A 22218-nucleotide genomic window follows, 5' to 3' on the forward strand; every position below is an offset into this window, starting at 1 on the left:
GATGCCACCTGCGGTTTGATTAAAAAAGACGTGTATACACGTCCAAGGCCTTAATTGTGTTAAAAGTCCTGCAAAGCTCCCATACAGACACACAGAAACAAAAGGTGTCAGTGGGTAGCAAACTAGCAAATGAATAACAACAACAATAGAAAAGATAAATACAAATAAAAACTTGCCTGACCCTCAGTACGTATTGTCATAAAGATGGGCATGCTGCTCCTTTTACACCCAACCACAATGTGTGGCCGAAGGACGGAGGCAGACATTTCATCCTCACCAACAAATTCCATGGCACTTCAGTCGTTTTGGAGAAATGTTGTTTGGGACCAAATTGGGGGACGACCGCCATTGCCCTCCACCAGCAGGGGCTTTGGCATTGTAAACTTTTTGCTTACAAATACACAGCATTTCTCGCTATCTGGGCCTATCTAGATAAGACTCACGTACCTCAAAATCTAGTCAGTCATTCCGCAGGTAATGTGACAGTGGGGTCTTAAAAAAAAATCATCTGACAATGAAATCCCTTGGGAGATAGGCAGCCACGATGGTCAATAGCTCCAGGAGAGGGAAAGTAATAGAAGACCTTCACTCTCAGGTCATGTGAAGGACTTTATTGCTTCTCTGGGACCCTAGTGAGAAATAAGTCAGAATGACAGTGAGCCGCTTCTAGCCAAGGGTCTCCCGTGGAAACACCCAAGGAGTTTGGAGTCAAAAACATCTGGTCAAAGTCACTGATAGAGGTGACATCTCTTTCTCTAATAAACCACTCAGATGCATGCTTTTAACCCATTTTGGGCGGGAACCCCTTAAGGTGTTTCAAGCGTTATGTTATGCTTTAGCTATAGAAAAATAGCAGATCTACAAGCTCATAGCGCGGCACCGAGTCCCGCGCTATGAACTTGTAGGTCTGCTATTTTTGAAAAATCGTGAAAATGTGCCTGAAATCTTTGAATATATATTGTTACAGAGCTAGTTTAACTAAAATCTTTGCTTCTGGGGGGTCCCTGCAACAACATATTTTCAGATGGGGGTCGGCAGCCAAATACATATAATTCTTCGTCCTTGAGATGAAATATTGAGAACGACTGACATATAGAAACATGGGTTTTTCAGAAAACTGTCATTTTGTAGAATCGTTCCCATGGTCAAAATGGGTTAAAATACATGTAACATGTCTGTATAAACTGGTCAATTATTATAGAAAACTACCCATGCAATCTTACATAGGTAGAGGCCCCTCTGGCTTCTTGCCTCCCCTAGCACTTTCCCTTTCCTATATTTTGTATGTTGTATTGTATTGTTTTTATACTGTGCCAAATAAAATAAAATCAAGCAGACACACACACACACACACACACACACACACACACACACACACACACACACACACACACACACACACACACACACACACACACACACACACACACACACACACACACACACACACACACACACACACACACACACAAAACTATGCCTTTTCTACTAAGTCATAACATAATTTTATATTTTAATGAGCAATTGACTAACAAACAAATACTATTAAATAATTCAATTAGACTTCTGTATATTGTAAAAACAAACAAAAAACAAAGTGTTTTTCTTTGTTTATTTATAGGCCTATAAAACATAGCAAGAATAATTCTATCACATTGTTTGCGATAAAACATACCTTGTTTTCATACAACCGAGATACAAATCATTTCAATAACAATGTGAGAGGAAGAGTCAAAAGCCTGCAAGGAGAAAGGATAAGGCCTCAGTCACACTATTGAGACGGCTGTCTTGTCCGTGTTTAATGGCCGCCCCAATGCATTTCCAATGGAAGTCACATGGTTTGACAAAACATTTTTGTTTGATGCGGGTGAGGGGGGCACAACACAGCCATCAAACAAAAATGTTTTGTCAAACCATGTGACTTCCATTGGAAATGCATTGGGGCGGCCATTAAACACGGACAAGACACAAGACAAATGTTGTATGCATGTTGCAACAGTGTGAGTGAGGCCTTAATGAGACAGTGAGCATATGGTTTGCCATTGATACTGTGTGATTCAATGCAGTGCTTCTCAAACCTTTCTGGATCAGGGCCCACTCCAACAGAATGGCTGCTGTGTTTGTGGTTGTGGTTTGATGGGTGGGCCACAGACACTTTCGAGTTTAATTAGATGCTCAATAAATCGATTGAACATTAGATCAATGGAACTAATCAACATAGTATACTTTTAAGTTTGTATTTACCGGTATCACAATGAAGCTGAGCCTCTAGCACTGGACCGACCCAAATGGAGAAGACTGGTGAAACTGATTGGTGAAACTGATTGGCACTATGCATGGCGGCGCCTCCCTCCGCCGCCGAGCAAGAGACCTGATGAAGATGATGATGACTTGCAATATCCTCACAGCCCACATGTTGAGAATCACTGATTGAATGGATTAGCACCAGAGTTAAGAGAGCAATAATGTACATACTGTATGCTCACTGTCTCTAGTCTTGGGCTCGGCTCAATGACACTACAGTACATACAAATCCAGCTAGACAAATGACAACTGTTGACTACAATACTCACCTGTCAGCACAGTGATATGAAAAGAGAACCTGAAGAAAAACAACACCGAAGGCCATTCACTTTGTCTTTTTTAACATTTTGGAATGCATATAATCATCCTAAAGGGAATACAAGTAAGTAATGTCGGTGTTTGAATACATGAACATTTGCATAGATAGATACTGTATCTCATCTAAATTATTTGGACCGATTTAGTCCAAGATGGAATGGAGACGAGCACAGTCACAGAAACAACATGAAAAAGACAAAAATAATAACACAAAAATGTAAGATAAAGGTACAAATGTGAGGAAAAAGAAAGTCTGAATCAGAAATATATAATTTTCTTTCAAGAAGATGCACAAGACACACATGCTCTTAATTTCTAACTTGAACAAAACAAATAACGTGTAAATGATTATAATGGTATGTTTGATACGTGAATAAAATACAATCTAAATCAGCTGTGATAGGCAAATCATTTTACCCCAGTTATGAACTGGCGACCTTTCAATACTGTTATTGAGAAGCAATTCTTCAAAAAGATTTTTAACAAAAGCACACTGCAGGGCTACAAAGAAAGTGCAGGATAGTATTGCAGAGTAACTGTTGTGCCACATACCTTTTATTATAATAATTATTTATTTTTTAAGGAATGTGTTGTGTATATAGTCAAATGTTTTGGCAGGGTATCTTGAAGATGTGATAGACAGCCCAGCTGTATCTATACACCACAAAAGTCCTGATTGTAAATTCAACTCTTGAGTGCAAAATTGACCCGTGCACTGACAAAGTTAAGTTAACTCCCAGGATTTTGCAGTACAGCTTTGTTACCTTTTATGAATCCTTCAACTTCGTATATAATGATGCAACACTAATGGCATTAATTACATCCCACTTAACTCTGAGAGCTACGCCACTGTAGCACAGCACTTAATGACACATTTAAAACACTGCTCTCCCTTCCATGCAGGTAATACCAAAAGATTATGGGCCAATGTTTAAGTGCTAATAGTCTGTGTCCAAAAGGCAAGTAGAGGATTTCTGTGCCAACTGTTTAACCACAAAACTCTGCGAATATGCTGTAGGCCAATATTATATATATCTACAAGCTTTTTTATTTTGAGGCAATATTAAAAATGTCCCTTGACACATCTTTATTCACTATCTTGTTGTCACTACATCAACCTTTTTCTTTGGTTCAAATGGCACATGCTAGACTGCTAAAACCAACTCCAATTGTCACTTCATCGCGTGTTTGCGTGTATGCATTGAGGGTATATATTTCAGGACCTCACAGGGACCGGAGTCGAGCCAGAAGAGCTTCTACATCAGATTCTCCATTGGTGCTGCTGCAGGTGGTGGTGGAGTTGGAGGTGCAGCCATTGCTGGGAGGGACTGGGGCTTCTGCTTCAACCTTCATTACTTTCTCTCGCTCCCGGTTGGCCATGTTGCTCCCCCTGTCGGGGCTGCGGCTGTGTCTCGCCACATGCCTGTACCTTTGCCCTGGCTCCACACGAGTCGCAGCCTTGCCCTGGGCTGCAGATGGATGGCCCTCGGCATTGTAATGAGCCTCCTTGGCAGGGGGCCCTCTTGCCGCTGCCGAACCCACATTCATATTCTGCCGAGAACGAGACCTTTGTAAAGGTGCCTTGGTGTTTGCTGCGAGGAAAAACAGAACGGGGGGGGGGGGGGGTGGGGGTTAAAGATAAATTGTCAAGAGAAAATGTTGAGAATAAGGGTCGAGGGAATAAGACTAAGAGATTGGTGCAATGTGTATACAGTACAGGTTCTAAGACTGAGCCGCTACATACAGTAAATGAACGAGAGAGTGGTGGTGGTGGTGGTGGGGGACACTGCACCCGGGGTCCAGGGGGATTGAAGGAGAGAGGGGTGGTGGTGGTGGTGGGGGACACTGCACCCGGGGTCCAGGGGGATTGAAGGAGAGAGGGGTGGTGGTGGTGGTGGGGGACACTGCACCCGGGGTCCAGGGGGATTGAAGGAGAGAGGGGTGGTGGTGGTGGTGGGGGACACTGCACCCGGGGTCCAGGGGGATTGAAGGAGAGAGGGGTGGTGGTGGTGGTAGTGGACCAGGGGGATTGAAGGAGAGAGGGGTGGTGGTGGTGGTGGGGGACACTGCACCCGGGGTCCAGGGGGATTGAAGGAGAGAGGGGTGGTGGTGGTGGTAGTGGACCAGGGGGATTGAAGGAGAGAGGGGTGGTGGTGGTGGTGGGGGACACTGCACCCGGGGTCCAGGGGGATTGAAGGAGAGAGGGGTGGTGGTGGTGGTAGTGGACCAGGGGGATTGAAGGAGAGAGGGGTGGTGGTGGTGGTGGGGGACACTGCACCCGGGGTCCAGGGGGATTGAAGGAGAGAGGGGTGGTGGTGGTGGTGGTGGACCAGGGGGATTGAAGGAGAGAGGGGTGGTGGTGGTGGTGGGGGACCAGGGGGATTGAAGGAGAGAGGGGTGGTGGTGGTGGTGGGGGACCAGGGGGATTGAAGGAGAGAGGGGTGGTGGTGGTGGACCAGGGGGATCGAGGGAGAGAGGGGTGGTGGTGGTGGTGGGGGACCAGGGGGATCGAGGGAGAGAGGGGTGGTGGTGGTGGGGGACCAGGTGGATTGAAGGAGAGAGGGGTGGTGGTGGACCAGGGGGATTGCGAGTTTAGAAAATTAAAAGCTAGCAGGCATAAAGACAAAGGGAGAAAAGAGAGTGGAACAAACGAGGGCGTGAGTTTGCGAGGTGTCAATCACACTGCAAGACAAATGGCTGAGAGAAATAATTAGGTTGGAGAGCAGCATTTTGGAACATACTGTACATACAGAACCCTTAGACCAATGAGGTAAGATCCCAGCACACTATACATATTTATGAACACACGCACGCACGCACGCACGCATCAGTGAATAATCCACAAAGCAAAATAAACTCTGTCTGTTTGGTTAGCATTGTGAGCTCACAACGTCACAACTCCTTTCACCCTATAGTTTCCAACCTACTGCTAATGGCAAGCTGTTGCGTCTTGTGTCAGTCTAGCCGCAAGACTCGTCCACGCAGTCAACAAATCGCCACTGGAGCGACAATAAACCACGGTCAGGCAGGAGCAGCCAATTTACAGCCCTGTGTAACCATGTATCCAAGGGAAGTCGTTCTAACATGTAATCCTGAAATGAGTAAAGTGGCAATTACTGTGGCCTCATGCCGGATATAAAGTGGCGCAAGCAACAACGAAGCGCAAGCACACAAGTGCACAGCTTCAGCACTTCCCTGTCGACTAAAATGGGCGGTTATGTCATTGTTTGTGATTGTTACGAGGCGCATTATGCAATCATGTTCTCTCGGGCTCCGGTCTATCCGCTCCCGTCACAGCGGATTGGGACTGTGGTGTTCGCCAGGCCCGCCATGATGAAACGGATACGGATGACCAACCGCAATGGAGGCTCAATAAGCACATGTACCTTCCTCCCTCCCCCCATCCTTTTCTCTATTCTCTTTTCCTTTTCTCTGGATTGACCCCTCCCCCTCCCTCCTTCCCACCTGCCCACAACCACCTCCTGTCACTCCACTATCATCCTTTTTTCTTTCTCTGTCTCTCTCTCTCAGTCCCTCCCTCCCACCCACCACCACTCCAGGCTCCTAGTGCAACAGCGGTGCACTTCATCTTCCTCTTATTTCTCCCTCACATTCTCCACCCACCCTGTCCTTCCCTCCCCACCATGCCTGGCTCCTATTTAAAACAATGCAGCCAGACAGAGACAGTGCGACAGACAGATCAGACCTCTGTTATGAATTACAATCCCCCGAGTACATCTAAGACTTCATCATCAGTATGAGTGTGTGTGTGTGTGCTTGCGCACGCGCTCTTGGAGAGGGTAAATCCATATTCATGTGACCTTGAGCGCGGGGGCTGAGGGGAGTGACAGGAGGAAGACGCCACAGCATTTAAAGTTTCCTGAGCCTGAAACGTCTGCCGAGGAAAGGAGTGGAGCCGAGCAGAACGGCCCGCTCTGTCAGCCAATCGGTAATGAGTTTGGAGCGTAGCCAGTCAGTCATGACAGCGTGTTTTATGGGGCCCCCGTTGACGAATGACGAGGAACGTCCCTGAACACAACCTCTGACAAATAAATAAGAATAAAGAGGAAGAGGAGCATCCCAGGGGGAAGCAGTGGTGAACTTAAAAAAAAAAAGAAGGAGAAAGCTTAAGACTACACACACGTGTGTGCACTGTATGTGCATGTGCCCACACAACGCAACACTAGTCTTCACCATTAGGGATTCTGTACCGTTAGAACACACACACTAAAAAACACCCCCTCCCATTATTAGGCTATATCACTTGTTTCTGTTCTCTCTATTTGTGGCATCAATGAGCTGTCCTCCATGCTCCTCCATCATGTCCCCTCTCTGTCCAACCCCTTCTACCCCCTAACACCACACGCACATGCACGGACGTGGGCCAACACTCAAAACCCACACACGTGCACGCACTCTCTTGCAAGATTTAGGAAAGACCTTAAATCATGGCTCCATCTTCACACTAACTGGTCATAGTTAGCTTCCGACCCTGGATAGCCCATCTCCCGTGCTCTGGACTCTTCTCTCAGGGTACCTCTTGTCCTATATGTATACTACTAGCTCCCAGCCTTATAGGATTCTTTTTTTATTCGTTTCATGGTTGTTTTGTTTGTACAGTATGTCTGTGTATAGTTTCATGTTACAAAGTGGACCACAATGGATCTATCATCCACCCCCTGGGATCCTATAGCTCAGTCTCCCAGAAAGTTGTGCCCGTGGATCACCGACCTCATCATCACTCCACACACTCCTGTGTTACTTACAGAAACACTCAGGATTTCACAGTGTGGGAAACTGAAACTACTGAAACACTCAGGATTTCACAGTGTGGGAAACTGAAACTACTGAAACTACTGAAACGTCGGAGCGGAAGTCTTCTGTCTTTATTTTTGTGTGCCCAAACCACTTTCGTGTTTATGTTTTTTTTTCATAGTGTCTACACTGTAAAATACGGTTAACACAACTCCAGGGGTTTTGAGTCATCTCATGTTACTTTGAACAATACAGTGAGCATGTTCAGGATGGTGTTGACAGAGAGTAGCTGTCATTTTGTCAACGAAACCTTCAATAGTGTCATTTTCGTACTGACAAAAGATTTCAGATTCACCTACGTACACTATAGAGAGTCTATATATATGCACGCACGCACGCACGCGCATGCTCGCACGCACACACGCACACTTTACTCTAAATAGGCCCACATATATGGGGTTATTCCCCTGTTAATAGGGAGAGTGATCAAGATCCACCTTTTTTATACTCATCTCTGCAACTTTTCTGCATACTACAGGGTTCATCAGGTATTATTATAATATAACGAGGAAGAACTTTTTCCAAAAAGTGTACAGTATTTGTTAAAATCATGCTTTTATGTGGACACGCCCACCAGTTCATTGAGTATGCCTGGTTTGCCTGGTGGGTGGTGATGGGTGGTGATCCACCTGAACTGAAGCCGCACCCATAGCTGTAGTTGTATGACAAAGGGGGAGGGGTTAGGGGAGGGGCTGATAGTGTGATGTCACTATATTACTGTTTATTTCATTGGCCCGTTTGACTGTCAAGGGTTCAGCCTCCAGGAAGAAACCCTAAATACAAAGTTAATACACCATTGCACATAAAAACGACTCCAGGGTGTCTAATGAAGTACTGTCACCTCATAGACACATGAAAAACTGGAAAAATACAAAACCATCTTTAAGAGGTGGGTTCTGTTTCTTTCTTTTTTTTGCTAGTGAATGTTACAGTAGTGCATATGGTGCGTTATATGAAATATAAACTTATTATCATATAAACACAACCATCAGACTGTATGCTCAAGGGCTTCTGTAGAATCTAAATGTTTCAGTTGCTCCTCACTTAAAGGACCACTTCACCACTTTTCAACTTCTCTTCCTATAATTGGTCCTAACTAATGTTCATGATAAAATACCACCATTTTTTCCTACTCAGTCTGTGTCTCATAGGAAGGCTATGGGCAGTTCAGAAACCCGTCCACCAGTGACATCATCGATGGTGAATCTAAGCTAAGAAACGGCAGGCATTCTTTTCCTGAAAAGTTGCAATGCAAAAGTTGAAGCCATCGTTCTCATGATAATAATCTAAATATATTTAAAAAAAATCTTGTTTAAAAATAATCTACCTAATGATGATGTCACTGGTGGACGGGTGTCCGAACTGCCCAAAGCCCTCCTATGAGACACAGACTGAGTAGGAAAAAATGGTGGTGTTTTATCATGAACATTAGTGAGGACCAATTATATGAAGAGATGTTGAAAAGTGGTGAAGTGGTCCTTTAAGCTTTGTGCGAGGAGGCAGTCTGCGTACGTATATATTTTTAATTATTTTGGCTTGAGTATTCGATATCTACAGAAAGAAGGTCAAAAGAATATGTACACAAATTTGCGCGAGCAAATAGGTCTAATCTAAGAGTGTATGCTTTAAAGGATTTTTTAAATGTTGCGCTTATCTTACAAGGGCCCCTCTGTGCCATAATGGATTGCTCTTTGCTGCTGTGTTTGAAAAAACAACACAACAAAGTTCACATCTGGTAAAGTGGAGATGAAAACCACGTGAAGTGCAAACAACTTTGGTTACAGCGATCATCAGTGGGACTGTATAAATTATGTAAATATGATCATTATTTTGTTGTTATTTAGTAACACTAGTCCCTAATATCCAGCAGCACTGCTCTTAACAACACTCGTTTATTTTGAGGTGCAATTAAGGTGTGGGATACATTGCAAAGGAGCTTACACACAGTGAGCGTGAAGAATAAACAATGCGATAATGCATCACAAATGTTTCAGGTCAAACTTCACTTTGACCGCCCGATTCAGTCTAGCAAAATCGCCTACTCGCTAATGTGACCATTGTAACTTTAATTAAAAATCACACCGTGTGAACTGAGTGGTGCAACTCCGTGTGGGGGTCCCCGGGGGGTGTCCCTGGAACTTCCAGACCCGCAGGAAGGTGCCCAGGGTGCCGGTTCCGGCGAGCCGCCCCACGTCCGAAACGGTCGAGAAATGACAGAGTTACTGTGTGGGGGAATTAAAATGGTAAATTGTGCATTACATTCACCCATTCACACACACATTCATACACCGATGGCGGCGGAAACCATGCAAGGCACCAACCAGCACATCAGAAGCAATTAGGGGTTCAGTGTCTTGCTCAAGGACACTTCGACACTAACTTTGGGGGAGCCCGGGTTCGAACTGGCAACCTTGCGGTTACCATGCGGCCACTCTACCCCTGAGCCACCGCCGCCCCTAATTAGCAGACAACACTCACTCTCTCTCACACAAGTAAGAGAGTGGTATTCTCCCTCCCTCTCCCCCTGCCATGCGTGCACACACACACTCCACATTGTAATTCACCCTTTGTTAGCCTTCTGATTGGTCCCTGACTGAGCAGCAGCAGGCTCTTTCTGGCTTGTTCCGCCTTGTTTATGTTGAATTTGCTAAAACATCATTTTTGGAAAAAAACTAAAAACAAACATGATATGCCCAGTCACCATGCTGCACCTCTGATGTTCCTTTTTACTGACACAACACACCACGAAACAGCAACCAATGGGTGCGAAGAGGGGCAGAACCACGGGCGGGACTTGATTGAATTAGCATGCAGGCAACAGTGCAACACTCTCTCTCTGTTTCTAGCTCAACAGCGCCACTTTGGCACCTGTTGGTACCCCAAACATACATACATACTGTACATAGGGAGGGACACAGGAACGGACATTGCTGTTCCTTGGAGTGGCTGCACCACTTAAAAACCCCAAATCAACGGCAGGAATCGACATTAGGACAAATCACGTCAATCACATCATTGGTGGCCAATGGTTGATGCTTTTATCCATGGTAGAAAACATTATTTTTTGGAAATTAATCTCTTTATCGTCTCATCATATCCATGTTCCTTGTGGATGGACACATGACACAACAGCAGACTAATAATGCGACTTAATCGTACAAATGAATGGCTCTTAAGGTTCTTGGAGGTATCTGTATAGGTAACCTCTACTGTACGTATGTATTACACATGCAAAGTTTGGCTCCGATTGGTCCAGTGGTGTCCGAGAGCTGCGCATATAAACACAAATTCACACACAATCACATACATATAAGGGACGCAAACATACATTTCTCTGCCTCTCGGCCTTTCAGATATAAAGATTATCTACCGTCACAGCCCTAGTTTTCACTAGACCTCTATATGCATCTTTGAATTAACTCGGCTTAGGTTCGAAATGTCTATGAAAAGGCGGCAGTAGCTCAGCAGGTACAGCGGACGCTTGGAAAGGGTTACATCCTAGACTCCCGTAGTGTCCCTAACTGTCCATGAGTGCTGTTCAAGAGTTACTCACTGGGCAGAAGAGGATATGATGCACAAGCACCCCCCGGACACTTCTAATCAATAGTGGAAAAAAGATTTTGATTGGGTTGGAAGTAATTCTGAATTGGCTCCTACATTTCTCAGAGTTCGGTTGGAAGTGACTGAGAGGTGTTAGAAGACACCTTTATGAACACATTGGTGAAGAAAGCTATTATTTTTTTTTAATATATTTTTTATCCGATTTCGTAACCCATTTTTCACCCCTGTGTCAATTATTTAATGTGATCCTGGGCTCTACACACCCTCCGCCAACCTAGTCCCCATATATGGGGGACATGGGGAGAGCAACGTACTTGAACTCATGCTTCCTTCATGACTGAGTGTCCAAGTTGCTCCTTTACACCTGACAGGGGGGAGTTTCCCTGGTTGGACGTAGCGCGTGGAAGGAACACGTTATTCCAACCAGTTCCTTTCCCCTCCATCAGGTGCCCCGGCTGGCCAGGGGGAGGCAGTTTAGAGACCAGGATTACTGCATGTTTTCTGTGAGGGTACCTACCCTAGGGGACACGGGGAGAAAATGCAAACTCCACACAGAAAGGCCCTTTCGCCAACCCCGCCTCGGGTATGGGCACTGATGACGCGGAGGAGGAAACACGCCGCCAGCGCCCACAGCGCACCAATCGGGAATCGAACCCAGGACCTTCTAGCTGTGAGGCGACAGCACTACCGTGCACCACTTGCAATCCCATAGCCACCTAGCGTCGACGTACGTATATATACGGACTTGGGGGGAAAAAAGAGCTAACTTTTATATTTGCCTTTTCTACTTCATAATACTTGTGAGGCATGAAACACCAAGCACTTCAGAGCAAATACCAATGCCACGACATGGCAGTTGGGGCAGACAATGTGTGATGCGATTTTTGATGAATGATTGAGATTTGGTGAATTGAAAATGGTGGGCCCTATTGTAAACAAGTGTAATGCTTTATGGTGTCGTGACTGTCGTCCACTCACAGTTAACAGTTTTTGTACTGAGTTGTACTACAGTACTGAAATGTACTGTAATTCTGCAAACTGTTAATAAATCAATCAATCAATCAATCAATCAATCAATCGATGGCATTTTGCAGGACTCTATGAAACACCCTGTCCAATAGAGAAGCGTGCACCATTTATTTCTTGCACCCGTCAAACATTGAGCAAATTAACGGCAGCATGGAATTCACAATTTTCCTCATCAGATAATTTGCACCATTTGCATTTGCCACTTCGCAGATGAGCCTTTGCTCTGCAGCCCCCAACACCCCCTTGTGAGATTTGGCACATTTTATCCTTCTTCGACTAGGAAGTGAGATAGCAGACAGGCATATTAAAACACAGACAGTCAAGTGGTGTCTTGCTCTCTGCAGACTGACTGACAAACTGGAGTTAGTTAGATCATACACTGCCTGTCTATAGCCACAATCATTCACTAGCACTACTGTAGCTATCAGGAAACCAATGGCCTTGTCCTGTGCCATCATTTGGTGTCAGTATGTACAATAAGTGGACTGCTGAGCTCTGACTTGTGGCAGTCATTAATAGAATTACCAGCACCCGTGTTTGAAAGAAGATGACAACTGGCCCTGGTAGGGAAGCAGCACAACAACATGATACTGTCCAACGTCTACAACTTGGTCGTCAACAACAACAACAAGCCTAATTTGTTAATGTCCAGACTTTGCTGAGTCACCGTGTACATTATTTCACCAGGACCTTGTCAGTAATGTTCCACTAATGACCGTGGCAATGGCTTTTATCAGGCTGTGACTGAGAATGTTTCATGACAACAAAAATGCCCAAGAACAATTAACAAGGAACGGTCATAGCATCAGCACCCCGAAACACCATCCCTCAACCTGAATCTAGTTGTAAATAATGCCAGGCTATCCACAGGCCCATCTGACTCCTGCCCCATGCCTGTTGGTTCCACAGCAGTGTAGAACTGCTTGACTTTAAAATATCCCACAGCAAGAAGCCACGGGTGTTTAACCACCTGAACCCTAGCACCCCTAGTTTGCATTGTGAACATTTGGCGAATAGCAAATGTACCTGCTCACAACATATGATGTGCTGTGAGCTTGTAGATCTGCAATTATTTACTAAGATGCTGTACTTAGTGCCAAGTGAAAAGAGTAAGGAGGCTAGTATAGAGCCATGGGGGACTCCTGTTAACTAAGTATATGGCTTAAATAGATCCTGGTTCAATATAGCTTAGGATCTTTAGTTTTTTGTTATTTATATTGTTTTTGCCATCTGTGTTTAATTTATTTTTTGTGTCCTATTGTTTACACTTGGTCAAATATTCATGGTTGTTTGATTGGACTAGACTTTTTTTTTTTTTTTGTCTGTACTCAATTATTATTGTTATTTTTTTATATTGTCTTAAAGGGAGAAAAAAATGACAAAAAAGGTGGTTGCACACTGGCCACGTTTTTCGGAAAACCAATGGAGAAACGCCGCTAAAAATCCGAATTTGCATCCGATTCGCGCCCGGTGTGTGGAGACCTTAAATGTGGGGGGAAGGGATGGAGTGAGGGAGAAAATGAAAAGAAAAATGGTATGTTCAAACTGTTTTAAATTGTTGAAACCTGCTACCAATAAACATATATTTAAAAAATATATATATAGCTTAGGATAATGATAATGTTCATTATTACAGTTAGGGCATACTCAGACTCTTTTGGGAGGGTTGAGTTGAACACATTGAGTTCAAATGGACATTAGGTTGTGGAATTTTTAGGCTAAATTCAATACACTCTTGTGGACATGGCATTAAAATAGTAAGCTTGATGTACCAAAACAGTAAAACAGATTAATGCAGCATAAAAAGCTTACAACCATCACACTGACGTTTAATGATTTAAACGTGTTTTAACAGATCTCCTCACATGACAGATAAAGCAGAGAAGTATCTTTATTAGCTTGGATCTAAATATATTATGTCTACTCAAAAAAGCTTCTAAGTTCTAACCCATCTCGAAGTTCAATAGATAGTTATACTGCTTTGTTAAGTGTCCCCGTTTTATGAATTATTTATCAAAAACAGGGATTTTTTATTGTGTGCATAATGTACTGCTATACTAAATGAAAAAGATCATCTTTAAGTTTTACAGTTGTATTACAATAATCTGTTGTTACCAGTTACCACACAAGCCCAAGGCACACCTGGACTCACACAGTTCACCAAAGTGCTTCGGCACACCGGAAGCACTGGCAATGGTGTAGGCCAGTCCGGGTGTTGGAAGGACTGTTATGGGTGTAGGCCAGGCCGGGTGTTGGAAGGACTGGCATGGGTGTAGGCCAGGCCGGGTGTTGGAAGTACTGGTATGGGTGTAGGCCAGGCCGGGTGTTGGAAGGACTGGCATGGGTGTAGGCCAGGCCGGGTGTTGGAAGGACTGGTATGGGTGTAGGCCAGGCCGGGTGTTGGAAGGACTGGTATGGGTGTAGGCCAGGCCGGGTGTTGGAAGGACTGGCATGGGTGTAGGCCAGGCCGGGTGTTGGAAGGACTGGTATGGGTGTAGGCCAGGCCGGGTGTTGGAAGGACTGGTATGGGTGTAGGGCAGGCCGGGTGTTGGAAGGACTGGTATGGGTGTAGGCCAGGCCGGGTGTTGGAAAGACTGGTATGGGTGTAGGCCAGGCCGGGTGTAGGGCAGGCCGGGTATGGGTGTAGGCCAGGCCGGGTGTTGGAAGGACTGGTATGGGTGTAGGCCAGGCCGGGTGTAGGGCAGGCCGGGTATGGGTGTAGGCCAGGCCGGGTGTTGGAAGGACTGGTATGGGTGTAGGCCAGGCCGGGTGTTGGAAGGACTGGTATGGGTGTAGGCCAGGCCGGGTGTTGGAAGGACTGGTATGGGTGTAGGCCAGGCCGGGTGTTGGAAGGACTGGTATGGGTGTAGGCCAGGCCGGGTGTTGGAAGGACTGGTATGGGTGTAGGCCAGGCCGGGTGTTGGAAGGACTGGTATGGGTGTAGGCCAGGCCGGGTGTTGGAAGGACTGGCATGGGTGTAGGCCAGGCCGGGTGTTGGAAGTACTGGTATGGGTGTAGGCCAGGCCAGGTGTTGGAAGGACTGGTATGGGTGTAGGCCAGGCCGGGTGTTGGAAGGACTGGTATGGGTGTAGGCCAGGCCGGGTGTAGGCCAGGCCGGGTGTTGGAAGGACTGGCATGGGTGTAGGCCAGGCCGGGTGTTGGAAGTACTGGTATGGGTGTAGGCCAGGCCGGGGGTTGGAAGGACTGGTATGGGTGTAGGCCAGGCCGGGTGTTGGAAGGACTGGTATGGGTGTAGGCCAGGCCGGGGGTTGGAAGGACTGGTATGGGTGTAGGCCAGGCCGGGTGTTGGAAGGACTGGTATGGGTGTAGGCCAGGCCGGGTGTTGGAAGTACTGGTATGGGTGTAGGCCAGGCCGGGTGTTGGAAGTACTGGTATGGGTGTAGGCCAGGCCGGGTGTTGGAAGGACTGGTATGGGTGTAGGCCAGGCCGGGTGTAGGCCAGGCCAGGGGTTGGAAGGACTGGTATGGGTGTAGGCCAGGCCGGGTGTTGGAAGGACTGGTATGGGTGTAGGCCAGGCCGGGTGTTGGAAGGACTGGTATGGGTGTAGGCCAGGCCGGGTGTAGGCCAGGCCGGGGGTTGGAAGGACTGGTATGGGTGTAGGCCAGGCCGGGTGTAGGCCAGGCCGGGTGTTGGAAGGACTGGCATGGGTGTAGGCCAGGCCGGGTGTTGGAAGGACTGGTATGGGTGTAGGCCAGGCCGGGTGTTGGAAGGACTGGTATGGGTGTAGGCCAGGCCGGGTGTTGGAAGGACTGGCATGGGTGTAGGCCAGGCCGGGTGTTGGAAGGACTGGCATGGGTGTAGGCCAGGCCGGGTGTTGGAAGGACTGGCATGGGTGTAGGCCAGGCCGGGTGTTGGAAGGACTGGCATGGGTGTAGGCCAGGCCGGGTGTTGGAAGGACTGGTATGGGTGTAGGCCAGGCCGGGTGTTGGAAGGACTGGTATGGGTGTAGGCCAGGCCGGGTGTTGGAAGGACTGGTATGGGTGTAGGCCAGGCCGGGTGTTGGAAGTACTGGTATGGGTGTAGGCCAGGCCGGGTGTTGGAAGGACTGACATGGGTGTAGGCCAGGCCGGGTGTTGGAAGTACTGGTATGGGTGTAGGCCAGGCCAGGTGTTGGAAGGACTGGTATGGGTGTAGGCCAGGCCGGGTGTTGGAAGTACTGGTATGGGTGTAGGCCAGGCCGGGTGTAGGCCAGGCCGGGTGTTGGAAGGACTGGCATGGGTGTAGGCCAGGCCGGGTGTAGGCCAGGCCGGGGGTTGGAAGGACTGGCAAGGGTGTAGGCCAGGCCGGGTGTAGGCCAGGCCGGGTGTTGGAAGGACTGGTATGGGTGTAGGCCAGGCCGGGGGTTGGAAGGACTGGCAAGGGTGTAGGCCAGGCCGGGTGTAGGCCAGGCCGGGTGTTGGAAGGACTGGCAAGGGTGTAGGCCAGGCCGGGTGTAGGCCAGGCCGGGTGTTGGAAGGACTGGTATGGGTGTAGGCCAGGCCGGGGGTTGGAAGGACTGGCAAGGGTGTAGGCCAGGCCGGGTGTAGGCCAGGCCGGGTGTTGGAAGGACTGGCATGGGTGTAGGCCAGGCCGGGTGTTGGAAGGACTGGTATGGGTGTAGGCCAGGCCGGGTGTTGGAAGGACTGGTATGGGTGTAGGCCAGGCCGGGTGTTGGAAGGACTGGTATGGGTGTAGGCCAGGCCGGGTGTTGGAAGGACTGGTATGGGTGTAGGCCAGGCCGGGTGTTGGAAGGACTGGGTGTAGGCTAGGCCGGGTGTTGGAAGGACTGGGTGTAGGCCAGGCCGGGTGTTGGAAGGACTGGGTGTAGGCTAGGCCGGGTGTTGGAAGGGGGTATTATTGTAGGCCAGGCCGGGTGTTGGAAGGGGGTATTATTGTAGGCCAGGCCGGGTGTTGGAAGGGGGTATTATCCATTATTATCAATGTTCAGGTGTCATCCATCACTGGAGGAGCCCATCTTTGACAGAAAAAAATTAACAATGACTGTTGCCACGGAAACGGTCGGTAGCGTGATGTCAGGCCACAACGTGACGCCACCCTATAAAGTATGGCTCAGAAGACAGGCGAGTGCGTCAGAAGTGCCAGCCAGTGTGTGTTCCAGTTAACTCAAGAAGTGACTCAGAAGTGTCCAGGAGATCAACTCAGAAGTTCAACTCAAAGAGATAAACTCAAAGCGCCAGATCTAGGAAACTAACCAGGAGCGCCACGAAGTGAGCCGATTCAGTAAAGATCATATATAAGATAAAGCAGTACAAAAAGAGGTACCCAAACCAACATACTTGTGCTCAAGCCTTAGACTCCCTCCTACAAGCTTACACCCAGCCCTTTGACAGCTGCCTACCATATAGGAAATCGTCTCTACAATGACCATTATCAAATGTTATAAACTTGTTTATACAGATACACATAACAGAATGTCAAAGCTGTCCCATTAGACTGTTTATATTAGTACACTTCAGTTTCCGAAGGGCTGAATGTGCCGTTGCAAATCAGCAGGTGTAGCCACTAGTCACCCCAGTCTGTTGCTGAGATCGATGCTAAGGTCATTAAGTGTTGTGGTCTAAGTGTGTAAGTGGAGGTCCAGTGTCAGGGTAGCGTAGGTGTAAAGTACACCATGCACTTGGCAGTGTTGAGAGGCTGCACTTGATGTGTGTGTGTGTGTGTGTGTGTGTGTGTGTGTGTGTGTATGTCTAAAGAGCAGAGTTATATAACTATGGTAACAAACAATTGACAAGTCGGGGGGGGGGGGGGGGGGGGGGGGGGGAACAACGACAAATTTGTCATTTGTAGTTGTGGACCAACTTCAATGGAAAGTGCCTATACTTAACACTTCAGATGGACATTAATGGCATACTTTAATTTAAATATTGTACTCTTGACTATGGCTGCCTGCAACAATAAATATTCTATGATTCTAAAAGCAATACTTACTGCGATTCAAAGTGTCAAACCCCACAGTTTAGCTAGCCTACCTAATACATACATTAATCGTGTACTGTGGGCTTCATCAGACAAGCTACAGTACTACGCTACTACAAACGTGTCATTGGAGGGTTTAATTTACACAGCCCACATTTACCTTGGTAACAGAGTACATTAGAGCTCCGTGAAGGACAGCAGTCCATTAACATTATGGAGCTGGGACGGAGACAGACAGGACTCTGGCTGGGGATGTATGTGTGTGTGTTAGGAGGGATGTATGTGTGTGTGTTAGGAGGGAGGGAGGGAGGGATCATGACATTACATTATGCCTGTGTGTGTTAGGAGGGAGGGATGGATCATGACATTACATTATGCCTGTCAATCGTACCAGTTTCATGTCTTGATTGGCTTGTCCGTACATCAGTTATAGGGAAAACAGAAAAAGACTATTCTGCAACCCACACTGCCCATTTATTTGATTTCAGAGTAAGTAAACTTATATCAGCATCAGAGCTGGCAGTTCTGGATGCGGTTCTGATAAAACTAAAGGGCCATCACGATCACCCGTCTGTCTAGCCAGGAATGGAGGTGGGGGGGGAGAAAGTGACAGAGAAAAATAGAGATAGAGAGATTAAGAAGGAGAGAAGTTCAATGCAGTTCCATTAGCCTAGCGGAGCCGCGAGCTTGATGACTGCATTTAGCTTTAGGGACGGCTGAACCCTGCAAAGGCCCTCCGCCATTTATCTACATTAGAACGGAGTGGGGGCAGGAATGAGGGAGGTAGAAAGAATGGAAGACAAAGAGATTGAGCAATAAAAAAATAAAAAAGGGCACGGAGAATGACGGTAAGCTAGGTGAACGGGAAGGGCGACAGCATAGACAAAGGAGAGGAAGGAGGAGGGGCTGCGCTGGGAGGAGATGGATGAGAGCGGGCAGTGAGTGGGGTTGGCAGTGCCACCCTGGGTGGCGAACAGGTGCCAAGGCAGAGCTAATTGTGTAAGCAGAAGAAGTAGACCAGAAACAGCCCTCGGCACTTCTTCCCTTGCTCTAATGGATGGCTGTATACATTTAGTACAGAGGTCATAAACGTAAAAAACAAAAAAAATTACGTGATCATCCAATTTGTGTGCATATAGGATTAGACGTGTGTATTTTGGTGAACGGTAATTGCTTCAGACTCTGTGTTTATGTACAGATGCAAAGGAATAGATTCATCGATACTTAAGGAGCCTTGCAGGAACAGAGAGCTAAACTAAAGCCTGTATAGCGCAGGGGTTCTCAACCCGTGGGTCGCGACCCCTCGGGGGGTCGCCAAATTATTTTAGGGGGTCCCCAAATTATTAAAAAAAAAAAAAAAATCTTTTTTTTTAAATTCACGTTTTTTCAAAAATAGCAGACCTACAAGCTTGTAGCGCACCACTCGGTGGCGCGCTATGAGCTTGTAGATCTGCTATTTTTAAATAGCTAAATTATAACAATGCTTAAAACACCAAAAGGGGTTCCCGCCCAAAATGGTTTAAGGTTATTGTAGCAGTCAATTTATATTGGGGGTCGGGAGGGGGCGGGGCGGGGGTCCCGATACATTGCCAAAGCATTTCCGGGGGTCCCCGGCCAAAAACGTTGAGAACCCCTGGTATAGCGCATGGTGTCATACATGTGTGTGATGAGCCAATATGCCCGAGTGGGGCTGGTAGAACAACGCAGCAGCTAGGCAGGCAGCTTGTTAGCCTGTCCGGGTGCATTAGGTTGGCTGTAATTAAAGATCATTACCTGGCAACAGTAGCCATCACAGAGGTTCTGTCCCTTCCTTGTTAATTGCAGGAACCTAACCCTCTACATAGCTGTCAGTCTGACTCTGCGGTTTGCACAAAATGGACAGACAGCAGAGACAGGATGGAGAGCGAAGAGGGAGGGAGGGAAAGAATGAATTAAAATAAGGCAGGGTGAGAGAGGAGGGGGGGGGGTAACAGGATGATGGGGGGGGGGCAAGACGAGATGAGAGTGAGGAGTGAAAAGAACTGAAGTGGAATCTGTTCAAGAGAGAGAAAAATGGGGATTTGGAGCTGGATAAAAGAATATAGCCAAAGCACGGAGGCAGAGAAGAGGGACGTAGGAAGAGGAGGGCTGGAGGTAGATTGTTGTTTTGAGAGTACCAGATCAGTGCTCTGGAACAGATGTGCTAGCCAGCAGAGCTACAGTACAATAGCCCAAGCGCATCATGCAGTAATATCAAAGCCGCATTTCATCTGTTGAGCTGTGATTCATCTTCTGTCGCGCTTTAGCACGTTTTTGTTGACAAATAGAAAGAGGATAGATGATTGTACAGGAATAAAAGTGGGATAATTTAGAAGCCTTTGAGAAGTGTCTGGACCAGCTGGTCCAGAATGCGTCTGTGCGTGTACACTGACAAAAAACAAGGGAAAGAGAACATATTATTTATCCCACATTAGTTTCTCTGCACTGCAGGCTCCCTGCAAAATCGAGAATCGTTTAGAATCATCATCTTCAAGTTGAGGATGAGTTGAGTACCTCAACTATAGAAAGCCCTTAATCATCATCTTCTTAAAGAGCTCATTGTGCATTATAACCCTGCTAGAAAACTGTGCCCTCAGTATGCAGCCTCACTGTCACTTGTGGTATACTATAAACAACAACAAACCATGTACAACCCAGATTCGGCACAAACAAGGGACTAAATTAATTTCGCTCCTATGCCACCAAAATGTGGAACGCCCTACCAACAGTCATTAAGACATGCAAATCCCTTGACTCCTTCAAAACCGCTCTCAAAGGGCATCTACGGACGGCTGCAATCGAAACTGCCCCCCGTAAAATCTGAATCCCCCACCCACCCCTGTTCCCCCTCACTGTATATGTTTCTTTTCCTTTTTACCTCCTATGATGATTTCCTGTTTGACTATATAGTTGTGTATATTCGTACGTCTCTAAATGTTTTGATGAATTGAAAATGGTGGGCCCTATTGTAAACAAGTGTAATGCTTTATGGTGTCGTCCACTCACTGTTAACAGTTTTTGTAATGAGTTGTACTTGAAATGTACTGTAATTCTGCAAACTGTTAATAAATCAATCAATCAATAATCGCCAAGAGTAGAATAGGCAGAATCTGTGAAACCATCTCCCTGTTTTGGTCTGGCACCCTCTCTACGTTTAAGAGGTGGCCTTAAAATTTTCCTTTTGAATACACGCCTATTGTTAGGGCTTGCTCAGGCTTACCTTGGACTCGTCCTTAGTTAGGCTGATGGCTTATATGCACCCAAACCCAGCGTGCAAGAATAAGCACGGATGCTGATATTTGTCAAAGCAGATGGCCTTCTTGAATTTCTGAAGGGTTTGATAACCAAAGCGAGATTGGATCACCTCGGGCGTTAGATAATTTCAAACTTGTGTTGTGTATTGTTACAGTTATCATTCCATCAGTGCATAGAGAACAAGGTAGTGTTTAGAAAATGGAATATCAGCACATTCAACGCCTGTGAAGAACAAATTGGCATTTTAAAAGCTTAAGCCTAATAATTACTCGAGGTCTCCAGGGGAAAATAAAAAAAACACAAACATGTTTGTTTGTTTGGGGGGGGGGGGGGGGGGGGGATACCGTCAACGCGATCAGGGAGAGAGATACCATTTTATGTGCATGCTTCTGAGGAAATAGGTTGTGGGCTGAAATGATTAATAATGGATATGAATCATAATAGCCAATCCACAGAGACAAGGACTGGATAAGGACCAGACAGAATGGGCACAGTTGTCTGACATTTACAGGTCACGCCTATGACTCACCTAAAACATGCATAAATGTTTTTGTTTTCTCTAGTGAACACGCCGATGAATATATGACTAACGCAGTGAAACACCAAAACCCTTCAACCTCCAGATCAGAGACATGACTAACGCATACCCAATTCAAGTGTTCATAAGAGAAGAGACGGACAGACGGAGAGAATGGAGACCTGACACAGTGGGGGCGATGATCAAAATGTCAAAGTAAGGGAATGTCCCTCAGGTAAGTCGCCCCCGAGTTTGAACTCCAGCCACTGAACTGCAGCGAAGCATGACATTGCATCAGCATGCCTTGCTGACTTTAACATTGTCTACAAAGCAAGCCTGGTGAATTTTCAATGCTACTGCTCCCCTATACACACTGCACTGCACACAGTACCCTTTTAACCACTCGCCTGTCTCACACTTTGTCGTATCCGACGGTGTCACATGAAGATTGCAGATCTACATGC

General features: G+C 46.7%; 1 protein-coding gene across 1 annotated transcript in view; it reads right to left on the bottom strand.

Moving 5' to 3' along the window:
* Window positions 1-1626: 1626 nt before the first annotated feature.
* LOC306919821 (protein diaphanous homolog 3-like) overlaps window positions 1627-22218 on the bottom strand; it is a 297099-nt gene continuing 276507 nt past the window's right edge. Inside the window, exon 27 of the mRNA XM_079496371.1 lies at window positions 1627-4214. Within this exon, the coding sequence (XP_079352497.1) occupies window positions 3847-4214 (368 nt within the window). The 3' untranslated portion in view covers window positions 1627-3846. The remainder of the gene's footprint in view (window positions 4215-22218) is intronic.

Source organism: Electrona antarctica (genome assembly GCF_951216825.1).
Source record: "Electrona antarctica genome assembly, chromosome: 3".
In the NCBI taxonomy this organism is placed as follows: domain Eukaryota; kingdom Metazoa; phylum Chordata; class Actinopteri; order Myctophiformes; family Myctophidae; genus Electrona; species Electrona antarctica.